Source organism: Epithele typhae (assembly GCF_022376455.1).
Source record: "Epithele typhae strain CBS 203.58 chromosome Unknown BXZ73scaffold_24, whole genome shotgun sequence".
Taxonomy (NCBI): domain Eukaryota; kingdom Fungi; phylum Basidiomycota; class Agaricomycetes; order Polyporales; family Epitheliaceae; genus Epithele; species Epithele typhae.
This window is the reverse complement of record NW_025954215.1, coordinates 204,958-231,601: the sequence shown is the minus strand read 5'-3', so window position 1 is coordinate 231,601 and position 26,644 is coordinate 204,958. Positions and strand designations below refer to the sequence as shown.

Genomic DNA, 26,644 nt, shown 5'->3' with positions numbered 1-26,644 from the left:
TACGACTGCTCTTTGTCTTCCGGCAGGGTCAGAATGGCAATCTGTCTCCGTATCGATGTTCGCAAGGTGATTTCTCGGATCGCGTGTTTGTCGGTTTGCCGAGGTGAGAGTACTTCCGTGTCACACCACTGCCACTTGGGAACGACTGACAATGCCATCAGGAACGATGGTTTTACTGCCAAAGCACACATTTTTTCGCCGAGATTCCAGGATAATGGCAAGATGATGATCATCTCAAACCGCAAGACAACTGGCGTAACAGAACGGAGGTGATACTGACAATGGATTTTTTCCAGAATTATCGGGCCAATCATCGGCAAGGCGAGAAAGACGTTGCACCCCTCAGCTACCAATCCGTACCGATTATCGAGGAGAGCAAGGCCAAGATGAGGGAGTTTGACGGTTACTGGCCGGACAGCCCGATGGGTCTTGCCTGCTCCAGGTCCTGACTCTTGTGGTATGCATTCTAACAGTGCAACAGAACAACCCCGCCCAATGGATTCTACAACACCCTCGGCCCATTGCATCGCGAAGACCATCTTGATCCTCAACATGACGGCCATTCATGGCACATCGTCTAATGTGCGTATATCTAATTAATATGGGAACAACGTTGCATATATCCTGACCCATTCTTCCCAGAGCACCATCCATACCCTCCATCGTCTCGCTACTGAGCCTCAGTACCTTTTCCGCTTCGTGAGGAAGTCGAAACCGTCATCACTGAAGAGGGTTGGACCAAGGCGGCTATGATCAAGATGTGGAAGCTCGATAATTTCACGAAAGAGTCGCAGAGCCAAACGGGATCAGCATGACTATGCGTTGTGCCTGCTCTTCTGCCCACGCAACTCGATGATACTGCCCCAGCAGTTTCCCTGTCGCGCATGTTACGCGGAACGACGGTGGCATCACCTTTGACGGCTTCCACTTTGCCCGGGTGCGTGAGGGCGAGGGGACGAAGCACGAGTCTGTCAACGCCTCGGTTAACTATGTGACCATCGTTCATGGAAGGCACGCGTGGTATGTTGTTCCTATCTCCTGCATTGTGATAGGTTTACTAAGTGACATGTTGTGTCTTCTGACAGCACCAGTCGCTTCTCCGCCGCAAACGAGCTAAAAGTAATGATTGTCTACATCCTCAACTGCACCGACATGGATGTTGGTGGAGACGGGCTAACGGCGCTGCATCATCCACAACGGAACTGACATCATCCCCGCGTTCGATGGGCAAATGATATTCAGGAAGCGTGAGGGTGCCCCCTTCGTCTGAGCTTTGTCACATACTATACAAGTTACCTTTCGTCGTTTTCCCCGGAGCCATGATCGGAGGTGTGCATGTTGGATCAAATGGGTACAGCTTGCGGTAAGAAGACACTGTGGTCATTGTGACGAATATAAGCAGCCGTGTACACTATATACACGGCCTACAACACGGTGTTCGATCGGCAAGTGGTTGCCTCGGGTGGCGAGAGTACGCATGGTGCATTGCTTGCATACCTGATGTATTCGCCGACGGTGTTACCGATATAAGTAGTAGCTTCTATGAAGGCCCGCGCAGGCGCCGCCGGAGGAGGCGGCTCTTGCCGGCCCGGGGATTGCCAGGCGAGCTGTAGCCCCGCGTTGGACGACGTCCACCGCCCTTTCTCTCCCCATCTTCGACATCTGCCTCAGCTCATCGTCCAGCATGTCGCGCCGGACATCAGCCCTCCACTACCCTCCGGCCATGATGTCTCCCGTTGACACCGCATATACCCTCCTCTGCCTCTCAGAGTACGCCCATACTCTCGACAGCCTTCCCATCGACCTCTCTCGCAGCTATGGAGACCTCCGCGAACTTGACGCTGTCCTCTCTTCCTCCATGACTCTCCTCACCGCCAAGATCAACGAGCTCATTCACATGATTGAGACCAAGACCGGCACCAACGACGACCGCCTCTTCCTCCTCACCGAAATTGCGGAGGAGGCCGGCCGGTTGAAGCTCGGTGGTGAGGACAAAATCCGCGTCGCCTGCCACGCCGCCGATGGCCTTCGTGCGCATCGCAACAACATGAACGCGCTCCTTGAACAAGCCTCGGACAAGGACTTCTCTGCCGCCGCCGAGGCCCTCGCGCGCAAGACCGTGTATCCCCACGTCGCCACACACAAGTTCTACCCCCCTGGCATGACCGGTGAGGGAGGCCGTCGCGCCCGACGGGCTCCAGGCGCATCCAACGGTTATGGTCAGCTCCTCTCAAATGGTGTGGACCCTAGTCCTGCGAAACGGAGGAAGGTCGCCAAGGACGACGACGTCGACGTTACGAGAACGCCCACCAAGAAGGAACGCGGCGACGCCGCACCAGCCCAACGGCCTAGGAATGGAGGGAGAGCAAAGAAGTGAGTGCTTCTACTTATCCTTCTGCATACGTCCTAGTTTCGGTCGTCTTTGGCGCTACTCCCCCCACATATTCTATCTTCGTGATGGAAGTGTCGGGGTGGATGCCCTAGTTCAATATTTTTGTGGTTGCATATTCCCCGATTTAACCGAGACTAACAGTCTACCCTCTAGAGTCGCGGACAGAGCAGCGTCCCCCACCGAGTCCATCGCGTCTGTCGCTTCTCACCTTCCACAAGCCCTTCCGCCCCACCCCCTTCTGTTTCCGCCCGTCAAGGCCAGTCTAGTCGTGCCGCGAACAACAGCGTGTCGAACAAACGCCCCCACCATGTCGAACCTTCCGTCAGCCGTGTTGCCTATCCCGCTCAGCCGCCTCCTTCGAGCCACCCATCTCTCCCAGCACCGTACCCTCCGCCTCGAGGCACGCCGATGGTCGACGCGCATGCAGTGCGCGCTATGAGCAACGTTCCGGACTGGCCCCATGGACAACTCGAAGGCCCGGGCATGCCCGTCGCGCGCGCGTTCCAGCAGCTCATAGGCACGAACGACGTGGATCCGGGTGCTGTCAGTGGTGCTGGAGAGGGCGAAGGAGAGGTGGACGACAACAAGACTTACTGCTTCTGCAATGGCGTGAGTTATGGGGAGATGATCGCGTGCGACGACAAGGAGTGCGAGCGCGAATGGGTACGTGTCCAGTTGCTCGCTGGAGAACGACGCTGACACTTCATCTGTGCATAGTTCCATCTGCCATGCGTAGATCTCCAGTTCCCTCCGGAAGGCACCAAGTGGTTCTGCAGTACTTGCCTGGAAAGACGCGCGAATCGCGGAAGGACTAACCGAGGAGGGAAGAAGCGTGCGGCTGGAGGACGTGCTGGTGCGAAGAACACTTAAGGGACCTGCGGTCTTCCGGTCGTGCTTTGTTGGTATAGCGGTACGTTTTCCTTGGGTTTCGAGCGTACAACTTGGACTCATGAACACGCCAGCGTGTGTGTTAGTGTTCTTATGATCTGTCGCGGGTCTTGTATACTCCTGTTCAGTGTACATTACGCCCTCAAATGTGCTCCCTATAATCTTGACCGATATCGACAGTTATGTGGCATAAACTAAGACATGCACCTATCGAAGACCGCCGTCGTCACGGGCTCACTCTTCGTCCGAAATTTCGATCGCCGTGGACTTCCGCGCAATCTCAGCATCTATCAGCACCTTCTTCAGCTCTCGCCCCAGGGCTTCCCCAATCTGCCACGGTACCGCATTCCCGATTTGTCTCTGCATCTGTTCAACAGCGACATGGAGGCCATCAACCGGATGAGATGAAGCGGTAAACACCTGAGGACGTACCGTCTTGACCTTGCCGTCCTCCGCGACAAAGACGAACCAGTCTGGGAAGCCCTGGGAGCGCGCAAGCTCCCGCACGGTGAGCGTACGGTGGTCCTGTACAGGCAATAGCGATCAGCATCCGTCGCGGACAAGGACGTGGTGCGCGAAGGTGTTACGCACCGCATAATGGATCACGTAGCTTTGCTTCGCAGTCGGTTCGACATTGGTCACGGTGGTGTGGAACCAGCGGTTACGGTCGAGGCGGCCGTAGAGACCCTTGCGATAACCCTCGCGTGCGATGGCGGAGAGCGGGTTGCTGCTCTGCCAGTCCAACAGCTCGACACTCAGGTCTGCGAGGGATGAGCGCGTCAGATCGACGACCCACGAGCGGACGAACACAAGGTTCGTACCTCGATAGTCTGCTTCCGGCCTCACAGGGATGCTGACGACTCTGAAGTGCGCGGCGAGAGACTACGGGTCAGCATGGCTCCTGCGCGCGACGGAGTCGCGGACGGTGACACAATAGTGCTTCGCACGCACCTCTCGACGGTCTCGGGCTTGTACGTCCGTGTGACGTGCTGGAGATCCGTGGTCGGCCGCTCCCGACACCGCGCCTGGTACGACGTCCGCGGCTCCGTGTCGTACTCCCGCCCGCGCGCGAGCGTAGGTCCGCACTCCGCCTCGTCGGGGTCGTTCTTCACCGTCCGGTGGCCTTGCCTCCGTCGCGGCCGCTTCTTGTTGAAGTGCTGTGGGTGCTCCCTGATCCGATATCTCAAATCCTGCACCCCGAACCGTCACAGGGAAGAGAAGACGCACCAATCGAACGACGGGAGGTCCCCGATCGCGTCCTCGATGCACACATACCGGTGCGCGGCGGTCCCGTTCGTCGTCAGGATTGGACGGATGGGGTCCGTGATGTCCGGGTCTGGGAGGTGAATCTCGAGGCTCTCGTTGAAGAGCGAGCTGTGTGTCGGCTGCGGCATTTGTGGGAGTGGTTGGCCCTGCTTCGCGGCGATGAGGAAGAAGCGCACGCGACTCTGAGGGGTGCCGTAGTGCCCGGCCTGTAGGAGTGCGAAGCGAACTTGATACCTGCATAGACATAGATGTGAGTCGCGCAGCAGGACGGGTGGGAGCCGTTGCTTACTTGAGCTGCACAAGGGCGTAGACAAGGAACTTGAGACCGCCCAACTTGATACCACCTTTGAGCCGGTGCTTGCCCGCTTGGTGTGCGTGAAGGCGGTAACTGAGGAAGCCTTTGACGTTCTCGAAGAAGCAGAACTTCGGCTTGAGGAAATCAACCCATGAGAGGAGGTTCAAGATGAGATGGCTCTTGCGGTCGTTGGCTTTCTGGAACATGTTTAGCGTGGAGTGTGGTTGGCTAAGATATCCTTCTGCTCAGGACACTTGGTTCAGAGGGAAGAAACTCAGAGGACGTACCATGGGAAGCCCGCAATGATGCAGTCGATCTGGGATGGAGTGGGTGGTGGGGGAAGAGGCTTCTCTTCCTTGATATCCTTGAGCCGGCCACTTGGCTGTCCCTGGTAAGTCTTGATGGAGTGCTGGAGGACCAGATTGGAGCACTGGTTGTAGACTGTTGTAGATGGAGAGTTCTTCCTATAATCTGCAGTCTCAGTATGTAGCAGTCACCACTTCAGTAATGGGGACTCACTTCAATGCTGTGGCTGCACTGGGGCTGATCTCAACTGCATGGGTAACCTTGACAGATCCCGTGGCTTCCATGGCCATGCCAAAGGCTCCAATCCCTGCAAAGGGGTCAAATGCCCTCAGACAACCCTTCGGGGTAGGTCCTGAGAAGAGCTTTTGAGACTCCCTGAATGCATCCTCCTGCTCCTCATGGCATGGTGGGCAGACTGGCACTTCTGATGCTTTGAGCTCAGTCCTGTGCTTCCAGCTGGCACCAAGGGAACGGAGGGTGTACTTCAAATAGAAGTGGAAAGGAGATCTGGCTAGCCAGGTTTCTTGACAACTAGTGTGATGGAGGACATAGCATTTGTTGAGGATATCAACTGCTGGAATAGTCACTTGCTGTCGGGTGTGAAAGAGTTCTCTCTGAGGCAGAATGTCATATATAAATGTGGAATACAGCTCAAACATACAACTGTACCTCATGCTTATAAAGGCTGTCTGGAAGATCCTTTAGGTCAACTCCCACTCTCCCTAGAAGCTGGACAGTAACCTGTGTGGCCTCAGGATCTAAAGCTGCTCTGGCAGCTATAGGGGTATGGATGTCAAGTATCCTGCCAACTGAAGCAGGGAGGTTCTGCTTGCTCTGCTGGTTAGCATCATCAGGCCTGAACAAGATGTAGTCATCCTGGTGGTAGGTTGCACCTAAATAATAGAGTGCATGGTCAGATGCAGTGGCAGCTGTCTCATGAGAGAGCTGATAAGCTGCACAGCAGACTGGACAATTGTCTCCAGCAGGTAGGGGAGCAAACTCTGGGATGTCTGAGAAGGATCCATCCACCTCAGAGTAGATGAAGCTAGAGTAACAAGGGTTCATTTCACCAAGACTCAGGCTCTGTGGGGAGGACTCACTTGCAGAAGAACTCTGCAGGATTCAAGAGCTTGTTTTGAGGGTGGTTGTAATGAACAGTCACCTTCCCGCTATGGAGGAGCTCTTGAGAGAGATTGGAGGGTCACTGCACATGTTGCATAGGAAGAGCTCCTGTGGGTTCGAGATCTCTCCCAGAATAGTCTTCGAACTGTGTTCAAAGTATTGGACGTGAAGCTCGGCATTCTGTTGGTTGATGTAGATGATCTTCGCAAACCTGCAATATATATTACTCAGCCTGGGATTACCGTACAGCTAGGTAATGCGTACCAAAAGTAGTCTGCCACAGAAGCGGTTTCCGGGATATCTTCAAGGTCGGTGGGTATCCGTGCTGCTGATCGACCCTTCCAGCGCCCCGCCTGGATGAGCACACAATCTCCCACCTGGATTGAATGAGGCTCGTGTTCAAGCGGACGAACAGGTCACTCACCTTGTACTCTTCACCATCAATAGTGACGGCACCCCAAAACGGCTGTTGACTCAGTCTATGCCTGCCTGCCCAAGATATCTTGTGTTGCTCAATGCTGACTAGGTGAGAGAGGAGTTTGACGAGAAAATGAAATCTGGCTTTCTGTCTTCTCTTGAGGTCCCCCTTGGTCGGGAGTGGGAGCTGAGCACCGACAACTTGAAGATGCTCGTGGAAGAGGCCTTGAGCAAGAGCATCAATAAGCGGAGTCACATGGGTTGGGGTTTGGTTCTGAGGCTGGAGCACGGCGAGATCGAGCGAAGCGGCAATGCCGATGGAGAGTCGAAGGATGCGCTGAGCAGCAGGTTGCGGAAGCGGAGTTGATGGTGGGAGAGGGATGTGGAAGGAGGATTGGGAACTGAGGATGTGCTTCACGAAGGCGCACTTTCGCAATTTTGTCTGTAGCGCACGATCTAAGTCATTGAGCACGGTTTCAAGGAGTGGTACCTGAGGGCATGTCAGAATCGCGGCGATACACGGCGGCAAACACCCACAGCTCCGATAAAGTCCTCCATTTGAAGATGCTCGTCGAGAGCCGGGTCCCAACTTCCGATGTACTCCTCTTCGAAGTCACCATATTGCATGATACGACCTTCAGATGCGACTGAGATAATTAGCTGGACAATCCTGTGGGGACGATAAAATTGCACAAAGGTCCGACGATAAGTTTGGGAGGGCCTCTTCAGGCAGTACCATGCAAATTGGGTTTCGATATAAAAAGGGCTGAGAAGTAGACAAGTCAGTATGATCCACACTGGAGAGCGATCACTCACTCATCCATCTTGCAGTAGTCGAGGGAGTAACCCTTGAGCGACTCCGTTCGGAGATGCTGCAACCCCTTCGTGGGGTCGTCGTCGTCGCCTCCTCCTTCTCCGTCATCTTCTTGCCCAGCATCTTCTTCGCTGATGAATACCGGGGAAACGAATCCGGCCGCCTGACAAACACCGGAGGACCGGTGTAGTTCGTCTATACCGACGTGCTTGAAATGGCTACTTGGGTTGAAGACTTCGAAATTGTCGAGGGCCCGCACGGGCTTGTTGTTGGCATCGTGGAGGTCGTCCGGGTCTTCTCCGAGGACCTCGATGGCTGCGGTTTCTGGTATATCAGTCGAAGTAGGGTGATACGAGACGTCTGACAACAAGTGCGCCACGGTAAACCTCCAGTTCAAGAAAGGTTGCAATGGCCTACCGACGACAGTGCTTCCCAGCTTTCTCCGAGGTTCTACAGGGGCAGGGTCAGACCCTTCTCTTGGCCGTTTTCGCCTCTGCCATGGACGAACAATTCACCGAGGCGCATTCGATCGCAAAAGTGCAAGCACGTACCTCCTTGGATTGACGGCCAGTATCTGAGGATGCTGCTTCATCCTGGGAGCCGACCGACAGCCGGTGCGCTGACAAGTCGCTGCCGTCGTCCGACCCAAAAGACACACCAAACGCGGACGGTCGCTGTGGGCGCCGAGGCATATGGGGGAGGACTGTAGAATCGAATGTTGAGGGACGCAAAACGACTCACACGGATGGAAACGTACCTTGGAAAGTTGGGATCGGAGCACAAATTCAAGCCTGCAACTCTGACTCGAGTCCTGAGAAGGAGGGGCTAGCCAACGAAGAGGCAGAATCGGGAGTGCCTTGACGGAAACCGAAGTGCCAGATTTTGTGGACGGTCCCGCGGCCAAGCACAGACACGTCGTCAAGCGAAAGAGGGAGCTAGATGTCGACAGAGGTGAACGAACAGGGCTCGCGACCTGAAGGGACTGCACTCGCTGCACGGCGAACGTCAACTTCGGGCTGAAACGAAGCTCGAGGAGTCCCGCCGCAGAAGAGCGTAACTAAACCGATCACTCGAAAGCGACGGTGGTGCTGGGGGACAGGGCCGCGTGAAGCGTGAGTCGGAAATGAAAGCAGGTGGATGCGCAATGGGATGAGATGATGTCGTGGAAGAGAGACGCTAGCACGCGACGCGACCCCGAAAGTGACGGACTTGCCTGCTGCGACCGCCGCTGACAGAGCGCGAGGCGCGAGGCACGAGAGCGCAAAAGACGCCTACTACGCCCAGAACAGATCTTCTACCCTCATGACCCTCTCCGATGATTTCTACGGCGTTCTCTCCATATCGCCGTCAGCGAACGCTGCCGAAATCAAAGCCGCCTACCATCGCGCTCTGCTCGCTCACCATCCGGACAAGCGTAGTCAATCAACTCCCCGGCCGAACCCCGTCGACATCGATGTACTCAAGCAAGCCTTCACCACGCTACACTCCCCGGAGCTCAGGAAGGCGTACGACGCGGCTCGCATGACGGAGAGAACGCGTCAAGTTCCTCGACCCGCCCAGATCGTGTCCCTGGAAGACTTCGCGAATGAGTCCGATGGGAGGTGGACGCATCCGTGCCGGTGTGGAGGCACGTACGTCTTCGTCGAGACGATGCTCGATGTTGGGGAGCACCTTGTGGGCTGCACGAGCTGTTCTGAGGTGGTATGGGCGGGCTATGAGCTACTGGAGGAGGGGGGTCAAGACGAAGCCTAAAACTTCGTAGGTGCGTCTCTCGTGTTCCATACGATCGTGGAAGCTGAGAGTTAGAATGTCTATCATCACAGGACCCGCCCTGTTAAGTCAGATGTGCGCGCGGCCTGATGGACGTGAAAGGTTTGCGTCGTGTCGCGCGTTGCCCTACGTGGGCCCCTGGTGAGGTCGATGTTCGCGCCCGCAACGCGGTTGAAGGCGTTGAGGTGGGTGAAGGACCATACAAACGCACACGAAGCCACCGCCCAGCATGTGCCAAGAGATGGATATGAGCCTCTCATGAGGTAGGTACGCCGCCATCGATTCTACGCATCTCCATCTCGTGGTGTTGATTTCACCGTTAGTCACAACTCCTTCGTGCCGTCAATGTAAATCGCGCCAGTGAATACCCGCTGAACGGCTGGAAGTACTGCACGGCGTCCTCCACCTTGCAGGATGTTCTACTGTGGACTCAATGTGAGGGCAACCGCTCATGTGTTGCGAATGACTCTCATATTCGGTGTTTCGTTAGCACATTTCCTTCCAAACCAGGAGCGCGATGTCCACGACGCCAGCGGGAGGTGGTGAAGCCTCTGACACGGAAGCTGCTTGAGAGACGGGAAGAGGTGACGTTTTGGCCACGGTTTACGTGCACATCGTGAATCCCATGACGAGCGAATGAAGCTAGCCTCTTCAGTTAGATGTTTTGGGACAAGATCTGCGGTAACAGCCCATCAGGTCGCATGCAGTCTCCTCCTAGCATGGTAACCACCACGAGGTATACGAGATCTCCTATCACAGGGACTAGGGACATAATAAACAGTAGCTTGTGATCCAATCCACCCAAAAAAGTACATCGTACACAACGCTCAGATGACGGGGGCGTCCTGCCGCTTCCTGAATAACACTTGCCCGCCGAACGCCGGGGTAACACCGGCTCCGTGGTAAATGTTGCTAGGACGCTTGCCGTCCCCGCCGATCTTCAGGTCATAGTTGATAATGATGTAGACAAGCATGGCCTTGAGCTCGTTCGCCGCGAAGAAGCGACCAGGGCTATCAGACGGAGAACCTTAGTAAAGAATCAAGATATCATGGAGCGACAAGACATATCAACGTACCAGGCGTGCCTGCCGTGGCCGAAGGTCACATACTCGACCGAGGTGTTCACGAACTGGTGCTTCGTACCCTCGCCCTCTCCTTCGCGCATCCGAGCGAAGCGGAAACCGTCGAACGTGTCGGCATCGGCGTAAACGTTGTCGTCATGGTGGGTGTTAAAGGCATCCGCGACAACGAGGGTGCCCTTCGGGAGGAATGTGCCGTCATTCAGGGTGATATCCTTCATAACCTTGCGCGTCAGGGAAGCTTGCGAGAACGTTTGTGCGTCAGAGTAGGTGGATATCAGATGTAGACGTAGCACGTACTCATGCTGATCCCGTTGATCCTCTGCGACTCTTTCATGAAACTGTCCAGCTTCCACATCTTGACCATGGCAGCCTTCGTCCAGCCCTCCTCGACGATGACGGCTTCGACCTCCTCGCGAAGCGGGGCAAGGTATTGGGGCTCGGCGGCAAGATGGTAGAGGATGTGAGTAATACTCTGAGACCAAAAAATCAGTTTGACTGCAGAGTTCCCGGTGTAGCCACGAGCAATACGCACGTTGGAAGACGTGTGGATGGCGGCCATGTTGAGAACCAAAACAATTTTGGCAATTTCAGCTGCTGAAAAGCCATTGTTCGTCTGTTCGAGCAACCACTGGACGAAGTCATTCTACGCCCCACAGTTAGCAGCCATACAGAAAGACCCAGAGCTGTATTAACTCACCGGCTTATCCGTCCAGTCCCCGCCAAACTCGCTCATCCGAGACTTCCTCTCTTCGATGATCGGCGCCAATTCGGCAGTCGCAGACCTCAGCGTCTTTCTCGCCTTGCTGATCATCGGCCCGTAGAGTCTAAGGAATGGTCAGCATGGCTCTTGCCCCGCTGAATAGATGCTCTTACGGCTTGAGGAACTTCGGGACACGCTTGAGTTTGTCATTGTCCTGGAAAATTTCGACGGCAAACATGATACCTTTACGAAGGAAATCTTCGTTCCGGCCTATATCGACGGGGTCAGCCAGTCGCAAATCCGTGCGGCGACATGAGCACGCACAGGTCGGCAACCCCACGAATACGCGGTTCGAGATACGAGCAATGATCTTCTGCATAGCGGGCATTACGGTGATGGCTTCCCATTCTGGATCCGTCAGAATGTGGATGGCGGAAATGAGTGGTGAGTTATTCTCCGCGACGCGGTAAGCAGTAGCAATGACGCACCATCTCCGGTGACACTGATGTAATCGTCGCTAGCTGCCTTGAGCTCCTCGATAATGACGGGCATGAGAGCGGGCAGCGACCTCGTAAGCTTGTCTCTGATGATGTCGATGTGCACATGGCGGTGCTCTTCCTCGTCATGACCGATCATGTGCTGCATCTGGAGAGTCTGTTTTCGCAGCATTAGCATTTAAGGGGGCACTATGAGCGTAATTGCATGCCTCGTCGACGCCGTCCAGGAAGGATACCTCATCATCCGGCCGTCTCCTCAATTCATCGACCATCTTTGGTCCGGAGACGACGACAAGCCAGTTGTCATAGAGAGGGACCTTGAAGGCGTGTCCATGATACTGAAAATTGGAACAGTTTAGTCTCGAGCTGTTGGCGCAATAAGTCCCGTCTGAGTACCTTCCGATAGCCCTCTTGGAGCAAGGTTTTGCCATTGCGCATGAAGTTCTGCGCGGCATAATGCGACAAGATGGGTAGGTCAGAGCCTCCCAAGGTGGGAATCGCACGGAGCTTCATTGTTGGAATTTGTCAGCATACAGTCGAATTCGAACGACAGGAGATACGCTCACCGGATGCATGTACCATCGCAAGGCGAGACCGGCGAGGACGAAGGCAGATGTATAAGCGACTACTTGCAGAGTGTCCATACGCGGACAATGAGGACGAGAAGGCGGAGGAGAGGGCAGCCGTCGAGTATATATAGGCGAAGAAGGTTGTCTGCCACGGATGCTTCTTTGACTGTACGCGTAAAGACGATGACTTCCGCCGCCGTGGAGCCGTGACAGTTGAGGCCCGACGGCGCTGCTCCGAGTAAGTATGTTGGGCTGCGGGTAGCTGCGCCGCGCATTGACCGAGATTCTTGAACCTGTGGCAGAGCCGGTGGACGCAGCCGTGAGAGCCTGCATAGTAACAGACGGAGGAATGAGCATTCTTGGGCAACACGGGCACATGTGAAGACTAGTCCGCCCGCATGGGAGTGTTCGCGGGTGGGAGACGTGATCGTGCCAACGCAGGGCTCGGAGCGAGTCCGACGCAGCAACGACTCTGGCGGCGGAGCGCGGGCCGGCGGCGGGATCGACCCGCAGGCAGACGCGAAGGTCTGCCCCCAGTGCGTCGCCCTTCGCTCTACGCTCAACGTCCTTCACCGACGATGGCTGGCCAACCAGCAGCCCGCCGCCTGCACCTGCCCTCGCGCTGCCATGGGGCGCGCCGCCCCAGCAGCCCCATCCTCCCCCGACGCTCTCTCCCCCGACCTCCACCTCCCTTAGCCCTTCCCATCCCAACCAATGCTCCCAATGCACCAGACCCTCCCGTTGCAAGACCACCACCCCCCTTCCCAAACAACCCATTGGAGCCAACGCCTTTCCGGACTGTCCAAGACCCGCTGTGCGTCGCCATGCTCCTTGCTCTCTGACAACGTCGTATCTCACCCCGGTTCCCAGACGTAAAGTCAAAGAAAAGTCCCTTTTCTGCTGCGGCGAAAAGCATCTCTCTGCCGTCTCCCACAAACGTGCTGTTCACCAGCGTTACACCAAGATCTCGTTCAAGAACCACCAAAGTCCCGACGCGACCTTCACTGTCCGGCGCAACCCGGATTCCAAGTGCTTCCACTGCCCCAAATGTAGCTTTTCCTCAAACCTGGCCACGCACGTCCGAGTATGTTTTGCGCTTTCTACGTCTGATGGCTCTGACGCTGCGCATATACTCACAGGATCATGTTTTAAATAAATGCGACTCATACGCTCATTTCCGAGGTCCCGTCGGTGAATGAAGTTTCATCCTCAACCCGTTCTGTCCGTGCCGACAAAGGTGGTCCTCCAGAAACCTGTGACGGGAGATCGACCAAAGGTGCGTTCTCTTTTTTCTCTGTATAGGACGAGCGTCGACCTGCATCCGTAGCGCATCCCTCTCCTGTAGTTGTGACCGGGCTTGCTCGCCCGCAGCAGTCTGCAGATGCCGAATCCTCGGACGTTAAGCACCCTTATGAATCGGTCCTGCAGTATCCGGACCAACCCGTTGCCGTTGCTCTCCCAAACCACTCCTTCCTCGCCCCCAAACAGCGCGGGAGGGCCACGAAACTCCTGGAGCTTATCTTTCTCATCTTCAGGACCACACTCTGAAGAAACCACGCAGTGCTACTCTTCGACCCGTGAATTGGACGCAGTGCGCCCAGCCACCTCAGATGCTTCCGCATAACCTGGCTGCTCGCGACGCCTCTTTTGCTCGTACCTTTCCGGCGCCTTCTCAGCATTCCGCCAGCTTCAAGTGTTCCCCTCCAAGTACCTCTCATGTCTGGCACAGCAACTTCGTCAAGATGGAACATAACCCTACCTTCGCTCTGCCGTCCGCCTCCACGTTCACCCCCCTCCACACCGTCCAACCTAAACGCGAACCAGAGCTCGGCTCTAGCGGGGCTCGCGCCTTCCTCGACGGACTTCGACGGCCTCTCGGACACCTCGCGCCGCACATGCATGCCCTCGGGCTCGTCACCGATGCCGACCTTGACTTGATCTGCGCCCTCCCTTCCGCTTGGGACGAGCTGGGGGAGATGCTCCGCGTGCGCGGTATGTCGGTGCTTGAGTGGCTGATGATCAAGGAGGCCTTCAAGACTCGCTTCGGACGGGGGTAACAAGGGGTCTCAGTCGTTTCTTGGAGCGTGTGGTACCAGTAGCCTGTATCCATAGTCATTCGTCGAGGCCGCACTGCGGTCCAATGTATACTTGAAGCACAGCATCATATGTTCCGTGTGATTGACTCCGAGAGGATGCTCCGTTGCTTTATGGCGCGGCCTCCGTGGAGAATTGCGCGCTACCGACACAGCGGCGCCCTCTCATCTCGTACGTGCGTTGTCAGGGAGCGAGATCGACGTCGCTGCTTGCGTGTGCATAGACCGATCTATATAGCGAGTGCAGTAGCGGAGGTCCTTGGTGCCCGCATTCTGGTAATGCCACTGTGTGCTCAGAGGTAGATACCTAGGATTCCGAAGTCGCACCTGGCCATGCGGCCCAGGATGCCACTGGATGCCAGCGCTGTTCATCGCACCGGCTGCCATAGTACCAGCTACTGTACACATCACCCCGCACCCCGCTAACTGGGGACGCGCCCACTCAGGCCCATCGCGGCACCGAGCATGTGGTCAGTGCTTTAAGTCACGCTCGCCGCTCAGCGCTCATGAACGACCTGCACAGGAACGATCAACCCCCGGGCGCGCGTGCGAGAGCGCGCAGGCACGCGCGTTCTTTTTTTGGAACCGGAACGTGACTTTCCCTATCGTTCGACCCAAATCGAGTACAATCTAAGATACATCCGAGGCCTGCGAGAACGACTGAGTGAGCGAATGAAGGGCGGCTGGGCGAGCTAGTTAGCGAAACAGCGTGGGGGCGCGCGGTGTGCGGGCGCGGCAAGGGGTATGGGCGGGGGTCCATCGAGAGTCCGCGGGGTAACGGGGCGGGTCAAACGGTAAGTGTCCGAAGGGAGAGCGGGGTCCGAGGTGGGCGGGCGTGCGTGCGCCGGCGGAGAAGCGGCAGGGGGCGGCGGCGCACGGAGTGGCAGAGGGCCGTGAGGGCGCCGTTTCGGCGCGCGGGCGCGGCGCTCACTGGGTGACGAAGGTGGTCATGCCCTGGAGGTTGTTCCGGCCTGTGGGTGGGCAGAGACGGAGGGGGGAAGGAGGGGGGAAGGCAGGTCAGTGTGGGGGAGGACACGCGAGAGGCGCGGACACGCACTGAAGTTGATGTTCGAGGCCTTGAAGGGCCCCGAGACGTCGAGCTGGTCGAGGTTCTTGCCCTGGCCCGCCTTCTGGATGGAGAGCGTCTGGACCTCGGTCGCGTTCGCGCCGAGGACGTAGAGGAAGTCGTCCCCGTTGATGCTCGCGACGTCGTCGTCGAGCGTCGCGGAGCCCTTCGTCTGCTGGTACTGCTTTACGACCGTCCCCTTCAGGTTGTTGTCCACGTTCACCTCGGTGACGATCGCGGTGCCGATGTCGGTGAGGTAGAAGTTGCCTGTCTTGCTCGAGCGCGCGGTCCAGCAGACCGCGGACTGGCCGTCGACCTTGACCGCGCTGCTCTTGTTCCCCTGGAGGTCGATGATCGTGAAGCCGACCGCGGGGTCCGCAACGAGCACCGCGTTCTGCCCGGGGATGATCGACATGCCGAAGGGCAGGCCTCCGCCGGAGGGCGGGTCGATCTTCTTGAAGTTCTCGGAGAGCGAGCCGTCGTTGGCGACGTCCCACACGGCGAGGAAGCCGGGCTTGTTGGCGGAGGAACCCTTGACAGAGGCGATCACCTGCTTCTCGTCCTCGGAGAAGAGGATGTGCGAGACGGTGTCCGCGGGGCCGCTCGGGGGCGTGGTCAGCTTGAGGTTGAGGGAGCGGACGGAGTTGGCGATTGGCTGGAGGCCCTTCTTTGAGTCGACATCGAAGCAGCTGCGGCGAGCGCGAGGTCAGATCCGCTATGCACGGGAGACACGGTAGTGGGATGCACGTACGCAACGCCGTTGACCGCACCACCGTTGAGAGTGCAGAGGCGGTCGCCGTTCTTGTTGAACGCGAGCGAGACGGGGAACTCACCGCCCGACGAGATCGGGTTGCTGATAGAGTCGATTTTCGTGGGGTCCGCTGCGTCAATCGAGAAAAGGGAGAGCGTGTTCGAGCCGGCCTGCAAAGCGAACAGCGAATGAGGATCGATGTCGCGCGGCACTGATCGGTATAAAGGTGAACCCACGTTGACTGTAGCCAGGACCTTCCCCTTCGAGGACGCCTTGACGGAGCCCTTGATGGATGTCAGCATTGTGATTATGGAATCATGTACCACACTCTAACGTACTTGCGAGAAGAGCGCATCAGGGCCGTTCGCGTTACCATGGCCGCCATTGCCGTCAGTGGTGGTCGCGCGATCAAGGTTCTACCAACAGAATCAGTGATTCCTGTCATAAGAGAATAGCTGCACAAATCGAAACATACGACGGTACCATCGGTGTTGATGCTGGCGGCCACAATCTGGTTGTTGTCACCCTCGTTGGTTATAACTGAAACACAGAAAACGCTTAGACCTGGACCGTGTCGATGAAAGGGACGACTCACAGTAAACAGCGCCAGACGTGTCAAGCCGGGTGGAGGAGCTCGCAAAGCTCATGATCTCCGTCTTCCGGCGCTGCAGCGGGACGGCCGACACCAGGCTCGACGCCGCGACAAGGGAAACGATGAAACCCGTGGAGAAGTACATATCGCTAGCAAGAAGAGCCCAAGTGAAGTCGAGGCGAACGGAGTCAAAGATTGAACCGGTTGGCCAGCGCAGCTGCCAAGGAAGGAAGGAACGAATGGGAAGGAGGAACGAACGAAAGGGGGGAAGTGGGTGTCGACGCGGACCTGCCTACAACTTTATACCCGGGGGCGTGTCGCGTGAACGGCCGTCGAGAAACGGGATCAGTCGAATGCGGCCGGGAGCAGCGCCGGGCACCAGGGAGAACGAGCATCAGGGGCGGAGGGTGGCCGAGCGGTCCCAGTGCAGCGGGACATCGACCCAGGGATGACAGAGCGCGTGGCGACGGCGGGAAGCTAGAGAGCCCATGACGGTTTCGGGTCGACAGCGCTAGCAATTGACAAAGAGGCGCCACGTCCGGCGGGCTGCCGGTGCCGATACCATATGGGAATTCGGACTCGTCAATGGCGGTGCGGGCAGAGACTAGACACAGTGGGCGGGGAGATGAGGATGGGCGGGGATACGACCTAGCACAGTCCAAACAATCATTCGTGTTTCGAATGGGCGTAGATGGGGGATAACTCATCGCATTCCATCGAGGGTTTGCAATGCCTTGCAGATGGTGTCTGGAGATGGGTGACAGTGACTCCAGCCAATCTTCAAACAAGGCCAGAGTATCCTAGAGCATGATAGATCAGAGAGACCTAGTAAGAAACATAATTACCAGCAGTGCGGCGCCCGGGTAGAACATCAGGATATTCATGCACCGGAGAAGAGGACGCGGAAGGCGTCGCGGCGGCGCCGCAGACGAGCCGGGCGCCTCCCGGGCGCATCACCGCCGTGCTGGCCTGGCAGCGCCACCGGGATCACAAGTTGGACGTTCGGCCACAGCAGCGCGCGCTCTCGTCGCCGCCTTCCGTCTTCAGGCATCCCGCACCGGCGCGCCGTGCACGGGCCCCGGCAGCCTACACCGTCGTCCAATCGGCACGGCAGCTACTTCCTCAACGATCGTCCACGTGCCTCTTGTACGTGTGCCCGTTCCTCCGGGTTTCCCGGAGCCTTGGGTCCCTGATCAAGCCAGCACGGAATGCTCGTTTTGCATCAACAAGCCCCGTCAGCATTTGATCCCTACCAGCTCTGCCCCGGGCTCACCTGGGTCGTCCTTGCAGCCTCGGGCTCTCTCCAAATCCATTGGGGGGCTCCAGCCTCCCACCGGTCATATTCTGCACTTGCTTCGTGTTTGAGGCCGGTCGTCAACGTCTACTCTCAACCAGCATGTACAGGCACCGGTTGCCCCTTGGATTCTGATCCGGCGAATTTGGAAGCCTGTTTGCACGACTCTTCTCATATCGCATGCCGAACGTCTGCCGCTTCCCCCGACCTGCCCGCCCCCAGGTCGCCCATCCGCCTCTGGAAAATCGGCCATCAAGGAATGCAAAAGCACGAAGACGGGTTCCGACTCCTGGAACCCAGGGCCTAGGGTCAGGAGCTCTCTCAGCTCTACCCGACGAAGGGGTTCTCGGAGAGTCGCTTCATCGCGGCCCGCGGCAAGCGTACCAGAGGCCGCATGCGGCTCCGAACCGAAGAGCCATCTGTTCGCCAGCGCGAGCGAGCGTTGTGGTTCTCGTACGGCGTCTAGGACAATCAAAGTGAGTGCGCCCGTCCAAGCGAGGCAAACTCACCAATGACCATGCGCCCAGCAGGCCAGCACCGTAGATCATCGCAAATGCGCCACCCCCTCTCCTCGTCCTGCCCTCAGGTGCTTCGTCGACCATCCATTCACTCATATCAGCGCTTCGGTTCGTCTCATCCTTCCACCACTCCGGCGAGAACGTAGTAAGCTCGATCCCGACCTTCCGATGAAACGTTTTAGCCATCATTCGACACACTCACCAAGCGACAGATGTGCATGACCCTCCCCGGTGCAGAGCCCCGCGAAGATCATGGTGTGGACGCCGCGTTCAAGCAGGAACACGCAGTGTTCGACTTGCGAGCGTTGTGGAACATAGCTCCGCGGGGTAATCATGAATGATCGACGCACTGAATATCGTGATAGAAGGCCAGGTAGTATTGCACAGATCCGTACCGCCGTTTTCTGCCAGGACAGTGGCAATATGCATGAACAAACCGGATTGCATTAAGCCAAAATTCTCACAAGCATGGTCTTAAGGCTGATTGGCGCCATACCGACCTTCGTCGCTGCGCATTTCGCTCATAGATGGTGGACGCATATACTTAGTAGTGGCACAATGTAGAGACCCTCAGAATGCACAACTTTGAGCTTCATGGTATCTCCGAAAGATCGCCAGCCATATGAAATGGTCGGCCCTGAACTTGATGAGGTGTTCGAAGAATAAGACGTGTGAGACACTATATGTACGAAACACGCACGATTTCCTATCCACAGTCAGCTTAGATAAGAACGTTGGCGCGATCATTCCAGGAGTACTCGTTGTTTTCCGTCGAGTTCGGTCCGTCACCCTGCAAGGCCACCAAGAAGAGGCTGATGCCGCAAGACCCGCCTCACAATATACTGCAGTGAAGAACCTGGTGCGGGAAACATCAGACTTCAAGAATCGACCAGTGACCCGCATTGAACACGTAACGGACGTCACTGTCGCAGGATCTGCTTGATGAGTACACCATGTGCAGGGAACGAGGATACCAAAGTGTACTGACCTCGAAGTCACATAGGGAGCTGAAGTCGCCTAGCGAGTGAATTGAAGTTTGAGCGGCTGAGCTCGTGTCTGCCACAACACCACTGAGTATGTGCAGAGCCACTGCGGCGAGAGCAAGGAGCGTGGAGGCTGACGGTTGGTGGCCAGGGTTGCGCAACAAACACTGAAGTGCGGTGACTGTGACGACGAGTTCGCCGAGCGCTAAGGGTGCAAATCAGAAACAGGCAGGAGTCGTCAGCACAGAATACCATCCACGCTTGTAAAGAACCAGGTGAGCATGGATAGGCTCGTTATCCAAAATCTTCCAGTTAGAACTTACGAAAAACACATCTGTCCGGATGTAAGAAGCAAAATACCCGACGCCAGCAGGATTCGAACCTGCGCCTCCAAAGGAGAACAGATTTCTAATCTGTCGCCGTAACCACTTGGCTATAGCGCCTTGAAGACTCATGATGTTTTAATACTCTATTCTAACAAATACCGGACCTTTGGAAACTGCATTCCATTCGTCTTACCACGCAATCTCTACGTCCTTCTCCCTCCATCACGTCGCTGCTGTAACCTACACCGACAGTCTGGCACCCTTCGCATCGTCCGAACGGTGCTTACTTTGCGATTAAGATGGGCAGTGGATGTCGAAGAAATACTCCAAGATATGCCGCCTGAGATGTGGCGTTGTTCGAGCATCCCTATAATTGTTGGGTTGTCGTTCCTCAGCGTGATGCAGCACGAGCCAAGCACAAAATCTCGGAATTACATGTGAGCTGACGTTAAGAGGCTATACGCCATGCTGCTCACCGGATCGCATATGACAGAGAAGAGGGTTGCAGGTATATCATCCAGCTACCCACACGTGGATTCGAGCACATGGTTCACCACCAACGTTCTTCTCCCTCTTGGCTTCCTCTTCTTCTCTCCAAGTGCAGACTTCGGACGCACACGGGTACAGGAAACGTGCCCGCGTTTGGAGCTAAACGGGTGCGCAAATCCCCCAGGTCTCACCCGTCGCATCACCCGTTCCCTCGCAGTCCCTATGAACCCCGCGCGGGGTCCACGTTCTGAAGGCGGAAGCGACCTATTTGCAAGTCGCCGTTGCAAGCATGCGGTATAAAAGAACGTTACTTGCGCATCGAGAAGGCTTGAGACCTCATTCGACCGTCGCTCCGCCCCCAGCCCCGGCACTCGTGACGTAGTCAGATGATTGGACTCACTCTTTCATCCTCTCGACCTCCTCTTCGCGGTCTCCGCCACGGCCTCCCGGTCCGTCTCTCGCGCCGCGCGGACCCGGTTCCAGCGTTTGTGTTGGCAAACGCTCCCTTGTCGCATCTCTACTCCAACGAGAGCTGGTGGCCGTCCGACGTCTCGGAACATGTCAAACACGTCGTCCCAGAGGTCAACTTCACTCGCGTTGCATCATCGGTTACTCTGGAGACACTCTCCACATTCGGCAGCGACGTGTTTCTGACGTCGGTGGATGATGTGACCACCAGCCATCGTGGATTACGAGCCAAGTTGGCATCCCGGACTCAACTGGCCATAGTGCTGCTCCTGTGACCATCGTATTGGTCGAGAAGGCGAACAACACCCTTGATGCCTTCTTCTTCTACTTCTACTCGTATGATCACGGAGGAAAGGTACCCATATACCGCATTATACTCACTTTGTGCTTCACTCTAACACACTTGAAATCTCAGGTTTGGGTATCGAGTTCGGCGATCACGTCGGTGACTGGGAGCACACTATGGTCCGTTTTGTGAACGGCGCCCCCACCGCCTTCTACCTCTCCGCCCACTCCGGTGGCTCGGCCTTCACCTTCGATGCGACGGAGAAGACGAACGGCGTCCCACGAACTACATCGGCGTCGGCACGCACGCAAACTACGCGACCCCTGGCCAACACTGCCACGACCTCCCCGGCGACCTCCTCTGCGACCAGACGGACGCCGGCCTCCTGTGGGATCCGGCCCTCAACTACCGCGCGTTCTGGTACGACCCCGCCGCGAACGCGTTCACCGCGCCGGTGGCGCCGGTTCCGGTGGCGCGGAGATCGACGCGGAGGGCGCGAGCTGGCTGAGCTTCACGGGCATGTGGGGCGACGAGCAGTACCGCGTCCTCGAGCACGGTCAGTACTGTATCGTCATCGGCGACCTCGTCAACGAGTGCCGCTTCTCGAGTGGGCCTACTGGTGAGATTCGATCTTGCTTCGTGCATGCCAAGTGTCGTTTAATCCTTTGCTCGCCGTGCCTGCAGGTCCGATCGCGAAGAACCTCAACCGAACGGCGGTGTGCCAGAAGGAAGACGGCTGCACGGTTGAGACCTCGCTGTGATCGCCGTTCGCTAGTCCGTCTCGGACGGTGGAGGAGTTTGTGAATAGTCTCACCGCGCGTGACGTTGTTGGGGGTCTTGTATCCATAGCCTGCTGACTTCCGACGGAATATACCTTGGATGGCAGTCGCCGTGACCGACTTCCGTGTAGGATGCCGATATGTCCGGCTAAAGGTGCCCTCGAGGCCGATGCGTACGTCTGCCGGTCTTGCCCTGAGATCACCGAATCTCAGGTCCGGTCGGTATGTATTCTCCCGTGCCGGCCGGCCCCATCGGCCACCTCTCAAATGTTCACGGTGTCAATGTTGTACATTCTCAATGTCCATCCTGTGTTCCTGCAAGGCGCGCGCCTTGAGTCTCAGTGGAGATTTCTTGTGCGCACAAGATGTAACATCATCACTGTTTTTGACTGATGAACGACGGCCAACACTTCAAGGGATGTCGATGGGGGCTACCAAACAGATTGATGGCCTCCAATGGGCATGCTGCTGTCGGCATGGCTCCGAAGTGACAATTGGACCGGCTGGACATGAGAAATCCGGCAAGCAGACGGGGGACGGCAGCTACAGGCTGCATTTCGCGGCGTTACCGCCGTGGGTGTTCACCGGCACCACCGATCCCCACGCCGTGTTGGAAACAAGCAGCGACGTATTGTATGAGAGGGGTGGATGGAAGAAAAAGGTGAAACAGAGCCGATGTGTTGCATGACGCTGTGGCAAGGCGTTTATATATGCACTACCCGAGAGCGGCTGAGCGGCACCGTCGGGCAGCAGAGCTCTGCAAGCGACGCCTACATGCCTGAACACCCTCTCGTCGCTCCTTAAGCTCTCTGCCTTCCTCATCATCACCGCTGTGCGTTCTATGTCATCCTACGTGCTCGTCGTCCCCCCCACCCCCATCAGCACCCCGGGTCCGCCCTCACCCCGTCCCCCACCAGACGACCGCGCCCTCGCCCTCCCTGAGCTCACCCACTCAAGTGAGAGCTCGTCATCAACGGATCGCGTACGCAGCTCCTCCGAGACCGCCACCATCGTCACTATTTATTCTATGTATGAAGAGGAGAACGCTAGCAGCTGGTCTGCCGCCGCCGCGTCCGCAGTCAGCCAGGCCTCCCAGTCTCGCCCAGTCAGCCGCGCCCTCAAGGACTCTGGCGTTCACTTTCCGAGCAGCAAGAGCCTTCCGGCTTACCACGGCTCGTTTTTACACCAGGACCCTACATCTACGGAGGACAGTGCGTTCTCCGACTCCTCCGCATATGACCGACGGAGCGCCAGCATGGGCAAGCGACTCAGTGTCGCGGAGAAGTCCCGACAGTCCATGGTCTCGTCAAACGGCTCCGTGCAACTTGCGTACGCGGAAAGTCGACCACCGTCGACCTACCGGCACTCGGCCGTGGAGAGCATGGCGAACGGGGTCGCGTCGCGGCGCAGTGCAGGTTCGGATACCCATCGCCGCCCGTCCGGTGCCCGGAGCAGAGCATCGTCCATGCACAAGGCTTCTGACTCTCAGGCAAGCACGGAGAGTAAGCAGGCCCCTTTACCGCTCTCTCTGGACTCCATCGACCACAAGCCTCTCCCCCTTCCTCCTCCACTGTCTCCCTTTGTGATCCCCCCGTCCACCGTTGGCACGCCCGTGCAATCCCCTCTCGAAGCCGCATACCCCTCGCCATCGCCCTCCCCAACACCCTCACTCGGCGTCCCACCTTCCGGACTCCTTTCGGCAGCTTCGTCACCACGAAGCTCGTCATCGGCGGCCAGTATCCCAGAAAGCAAGCACTCCGCCGTCGTGCGTTCGGTCGGTGAAGATGCGGACGCGTTCCACGTCCGGAACACGTATGCGCAGCTTGATCAAACTGGGGTCAGGGGCGATGGCTATGAAGAGGGCGTAGAGCGCACCCGGGCGCGCGTCGGTGGGAGCCGTGCCAGTGAAATTCGCGCTCAGCAAGCACTGGCGGACGGGAGCGAGAAAACCCGTGACTTAACGCCTCAGGAGCTGCAGTTATTGGAGAGCCTGGATAGGTACGTATATTTTTTCGGTACCTATGAACAATGTGGACTAATCCGTTGTCTCGTTCCTGTCTCATTGCTCGACGTACGACTGCTCGTTTGCTTACACAGGTATGGGTTCTTTACAATCCCCTCTCACGAACGCCTCTTGCTCCTCGCTGCGCCGCCGCTCCAACGTCCACTCGCGATCGCCAACACCACTGTTACGTCTGGGACGTCTAGTCCTCCTCTCCTTCAGCGACAGCCGAATAGCCCCACGCCGGCCAAGGAGACCTCGCGGACGGGCAAGTGGGGGAGAATGCTAGTTCCAGCGTCTCGCGACACTGGTGGCAACATCGACTTCTGGGGTATCAAGCCTTCCAAAGAGCGCAAAATTCGCGAGCGCGTATACAAAGGTATTCCTGACCGCTGGCGAAGCGCTGCTTGGGAGGTGCTCATGTGTCGCTTCTCGCGCACGGGCAAGGAGGAACTAAGGCAGTTGATGCGGGAGTATCGGGAAGGATTGGACAAGCCGTCATCCTATGACGTCCAGATAGACTTGGACGTACCACGTACTATCAGCGGCCATGTCATGTTCAGGACGCGGTATGGGCAAGGGTAAGTGTTCCATGGCATATTACAAGCTCGGTGTTAATCGGTGAAAAACCAGTCAACGATCATTATTCCACGTCCTTCATGTCCTGTCACTGCGCTGTGAGGCGTGTGGCTACTGTCAAGGCATGGGACCTTTAGCAGCGACTCTACTCAACTATTTCGAGCCGGAACGCGCGTATGCATCCCTCGTGCACATACACGACGCGTACAACATGCATTCGATCTTCAGTCCGGGTTTCCCAGGACTGCTGGAGGCCATCTATGTCCAGGAGCGGTTAACGGAGCAGATGATACCTCCCGTGTATGCGGCTTTCAAGAAGCACACGGTGTCCACAACGTCGTATGCGACGAAGTGGTACATCACCTTGTTCGCCAACTCGGTGCCCTTCCAAATGCAGTTGCGACTGTGGGACGCCTTCCTCCTCGAAGGGCATGACTTGTTCGTCATCGTCGCTCTCGCGATTGTGTGGGTCTATCGAGGTGAGCCCATCTGCGGCATCTTGCATCGCGCGAATCTCAACGACGTTACTAGATTATATCACCTCCGCTACCGCCAACTTCGAGACCATTCTGTCCCTCCTTTCCTCCTTCTTCGTCCCCGAAAATGAAGATAGCGTCATGTTTTGGATCGAGAAGGCTCTTCGGGATCCCAAGATTCGATCAGATATGACAGGATGGAGACAAGACTGGGCCAAGTTGGTCGAATCTGGGGAGCAGCATTCCGCACTTCTGTAGCATCTTTCATGAACGTGTTGCTCGATGGACATATGCTCTCACTCGCATCTCGCATAGACGCACGCTTTCGATCTCGTTGGATCCGCATCCGCATCATCGCCCACATTCACTGCATACTGGTTAGGTTGTATCCTCGGTGTTTCCACCAGCCACATCTACCTTTGTCGATATCATTCGTTTCTCTCATCCGGATATCCCTGGTTTCCTCTGGCTTGCATCGTCGTCGTCCTCCCAGTCCACCGCTTGTCTTGTCCGATACACATAATCCTACCTGTCGGATGCTAATCGCGATGCCACGCGCTTTACAGTATACACCGCTTACCATAGCCTACAGAACTTGACTCGAATTGTACGGATTGTGGTCGGCGGTACCCGCACGTACTGCCCATTGACCTGGAATACAAGGGCGGTGAAGAACCTCAGAAAGTAGACGTCAGGCCAGGTGGCTCTCCAGACAAGACCAGTCGTCGGGTAAAAGCCTTACTCACTTCTCGAGTCAACGTCCTGGTCCGGATGAAGGTGAGTGCGCTCGGGTTCCCTGCAGCTTGCCGAGTACAAGGTTGATGATTACGTTGAGTAGATCGTAGGTGCACAATTCGAGCAATGTCTCGGCGCGTCGTACGGCGCGATGAGTCCTCTGCGTCCACTTGAGTGCCCGCAAGAAGTCTGATGGCCTCTCGGACCTGCACACGATCCCATATCTGCACACTCCCTTGAGCCGCAATAGGCAACTCGCGGGGCGCGTGCCAGGAGCCCGTATGCCCGATATGGCAACATCCTTGTACTCGCCACGACGGCGCGCTCGAGTACAGGAAAGGAAGGTCTTATGTTCCCACCTCCTCCTCACCATACCTCGCATAAAAGACGGCGATCATCATGCGGCTGCCCTAGGCTTTGCTTTGCCACACAAACAGCCACCCACCTCTCCCCCCACCTCCACCTCCGCCGCCCCACGACCACGAGCCCCGACGCGTCGAGCCCCGCTCCGCCTCGCCTGCAGAACCACCTCTCATCCCCGCCGCCGCCCTCGCGCCCCCTCGCGCTCCCGCCCGGCCCCGCCGCGCGCACACACTGCCCATCACGACGAAACGCCTGAGCACCATCATGTCCTCCTTCTACTCCTCGCCGCCCTCCTCGCCCCTCACGGGCTTCTTCCCCATCGCGCCCGCGGCCCCGCACGCGTTCGCGTCCTTCGGGCAGCAGGACCCGCGCACGACACACGCGATGTACGCCGCGCTCGCGTCCAGCAACGGGCACAACACCTCCGAGGGCCAGCGCCAGCGCCAGCAGCAGGACCAGGCGGCGTCGCTCCGGAAGAAGCACTCCAAGTAGACGACGGCTGCGTCCACTTTGCGCTCGCCAGCTGCACTCGCGCTTGTCCGCGACAATGCGCGGGGTGTCGCGGCGGCCACCGCGTCAGGCCACGCGCGATGGGGCTCCTGGGGCGGAGTGCCTGTCGGCGTTGCTGCGCGACGTCCGCGCCCGGAGGTGGCCGAAGGAGGCAGGATGTGGACTCGGCCACCTCGACCCGGATCAGTGACAGAAGGAGTCTTCACATGCGCGTAT

General features: G+C 57.3%; 8 protein-coding genes and 1 non-coding gene across 9 annotated transcripts; 5 read left to right on the top strand and 4 right to left on the bottom strand.

The window, feature by feature from the left end:
* Nucleotides 1-1,684: 1,684 nt before the first annotated feature.
* BXZ73DRAFT_46906 (uncharacterized protein) lies at nt 1,685-3,262 on the top strand (the record flags this gene model as incomplete). Its single annotated transcript, XM_048019778.1, is given in 4 exon segments — nt 1,685-2,373; nt 2,534-2,642; nt 2,654-3,055; nt 3,110-3,262. 4 exon segments carry the CDS (start codon nt 1,685-1,687, stop codon nt 3,260-3,262), a joined length of 1,353 nt encoding a protein of 450 aa, XP_047877871.1.
* Nucleotides 3,263-3,514: 252 nt separating this feature from the next.
* On the bottom strand, nt 3,515-8,192 carry BXZ73DRAFT_90003 (S-adenosyl-L-methionine-dependent methyltransferase; the record flags this gene model as incomplete). The annotated part of the gene is made up of 18 exons (XM_048025470.1): nt 3,515-3,646; nt 3,713-3,805; nt 3,872-4,034; nt 4,232-4,450; nt 4,508-4,780; nt 4,836-5,069; nt 5,129-5,305; nt 5,361-5,761; nt 5,817-6,192; nt 6,248-6,316; nt 6,358-6,480; nt 6,534-6,646; nt 6,694-7,128; nt 7,206-7,452; nt 7,503-7,860; nt 7,922-7,940; nt 7,971-7,991; nt 8,052-8,192. The coding sequence occupies 18 exons, from the start codon at nt 8,190-8,192 to the stop codon at nt 3,515-3,517; spliced, it is 3,594 nt and encodes a 1,197-aa protein (XP_047877870.1).
* A 610-nt stretch (nt 8,193-8,802) lies between these two features.
* Nucleotides 8,803-9,252, top strand: BXZ73DRAFT_46916 (uncharacterized protein; the record flags this gene model as incomplete). Its single annotated transcript, XM_048019780.1, has 1 exon — nt 8,803-9,252. One exon carries the CDS (start codon nt 8,803-8,805, stop codon nt 9,250-9,252), a length of 450 nt encoding a protein of 149 aa, XP_047877869.1.
* An 845-nt stretch (nt 9,253-10,097) lies between these two features.
* Nucleotides 10,098-12,193, bottom strand: BXZ73DRAFT_47062 (cytochrome P450; the record flags this gene model as incomplete). Its single annotated transcript, XM_048019803.1, has 11 exons — nt 10,098-10,281; nt 10,347-10,590; nt 10,650-10,824; nt 10,885-10,995; nt 11,050-11,176; nt 11,226-11,322; nt 11,377-11,460; nt 11,541-11,706; nt 11,768-11,887; nt 11,946-12,056; nt 12,116-12,193. The coding sequence occupies 11 exons, from the start codon at nt 12,191-12,193 to the stop codon at nt 10,098-10,100; spliced, it is 1,497 nt and encodes a 498-aa protein (XP_047877868.1).
* A 503-nt stretch (nt 12,194-12,696) lies between these two features.
* On the top strand, nt 12,697-14,175 carry BXZ73DRAFT_101433 (uncharacterized protein; the record flags this gene model as incomplete). The annotated part of the gene is made up of 3 exons (XM_048014901.1): nt 12,697-12,932; nt 12,989-13,147; nt 13,848-14,175. The coding sequence occupies 3 exons, from the start codon at nt 12,697-12,699 to the stop codon at nt 14,173-14,175; spliced, it is 723 nt and encodes a 240-aa protein (XP_047877867.1).
* A 963-nt stretch (nt 14,176-15,138) lies between these two features.
* Nucleotides 15,139-16,765, bottom strand: BXZ73DRAFT_47040 (uncharacterized protein; the record flags this gene model as incomplete). The annotated part of the gene is made up of 7 exons (XM_048019796.1): nt 15,139-15,182; nt 15,269-15,966; nt 16,029-16,198; nt 16,265-16,312; nt 16,367-16,444; nt 16,504-16,568; nt 16,624-16,765. The coding sequence occupies 7 exons, from the start codon at nt 16,763-16,765 to the stop codon at nt 15,139-15,141; spliced, it is 1,245 nt and encodes a 414-aa protein (XP_047877866.1).
* Nucleotides 16,766-19,776: 3,011 nt separating this feature from the next.
* BXZ73DRAFT_t101 lies at nt 19,777-19,858 on the bottom strand. The gene has a single exon. It is a non-coding gene; the product is annotated as a tRNA-Ser (tRNA).
* Nucleotides 19,859-20,616: 758 nt separating this feature from the next.
* Nucleotides 20,617-21,745, top strand: BXZ73DRAFT_89999 (uncharacterized protein; the record flags this gene model as incomplete). The annotated part of the gene is made up of 6 exons (XM_048025469.1): nt 20,617-20,889; nt 20,910-21,053; nt 21,128-21,215; nt 21,251-21,438; nt 21,465-21,603; nt 21,669-21,745. The coding sequence occupies 6 exons, from the start codon at nt 20,617-20,619 to the stop codon at nt 21,743-21,745; spliced, it is 909 nt and encodes a 302-aa protein (XP_047877865.1).
* An 859-nt stretch (nt 21,746-22,604) lies between these two features.
* On the top strand, nt 22,605-25,078 carry BXZ73DRAFT_46866 (RabGAP/TBC; the record flags this gene model as incomplete). The annotated part of the gene is made up of 4 exons (XM_048019768.1): nt 22,605-23,761; nt 23,861-24,346; nt 24,399-24,823; nt 24,876-25,078. The coding sequence occupies 4 exons, from the start codon at nt 22,605-22,607 to the stop codon at nt 25,076-25,078; spliced, it is 2,271 nt and encodes a 756-aa protein (XP_047877864.1).
* Nucleotides 25,079-26,644: the final 1,566 nt, after the last annotated feature.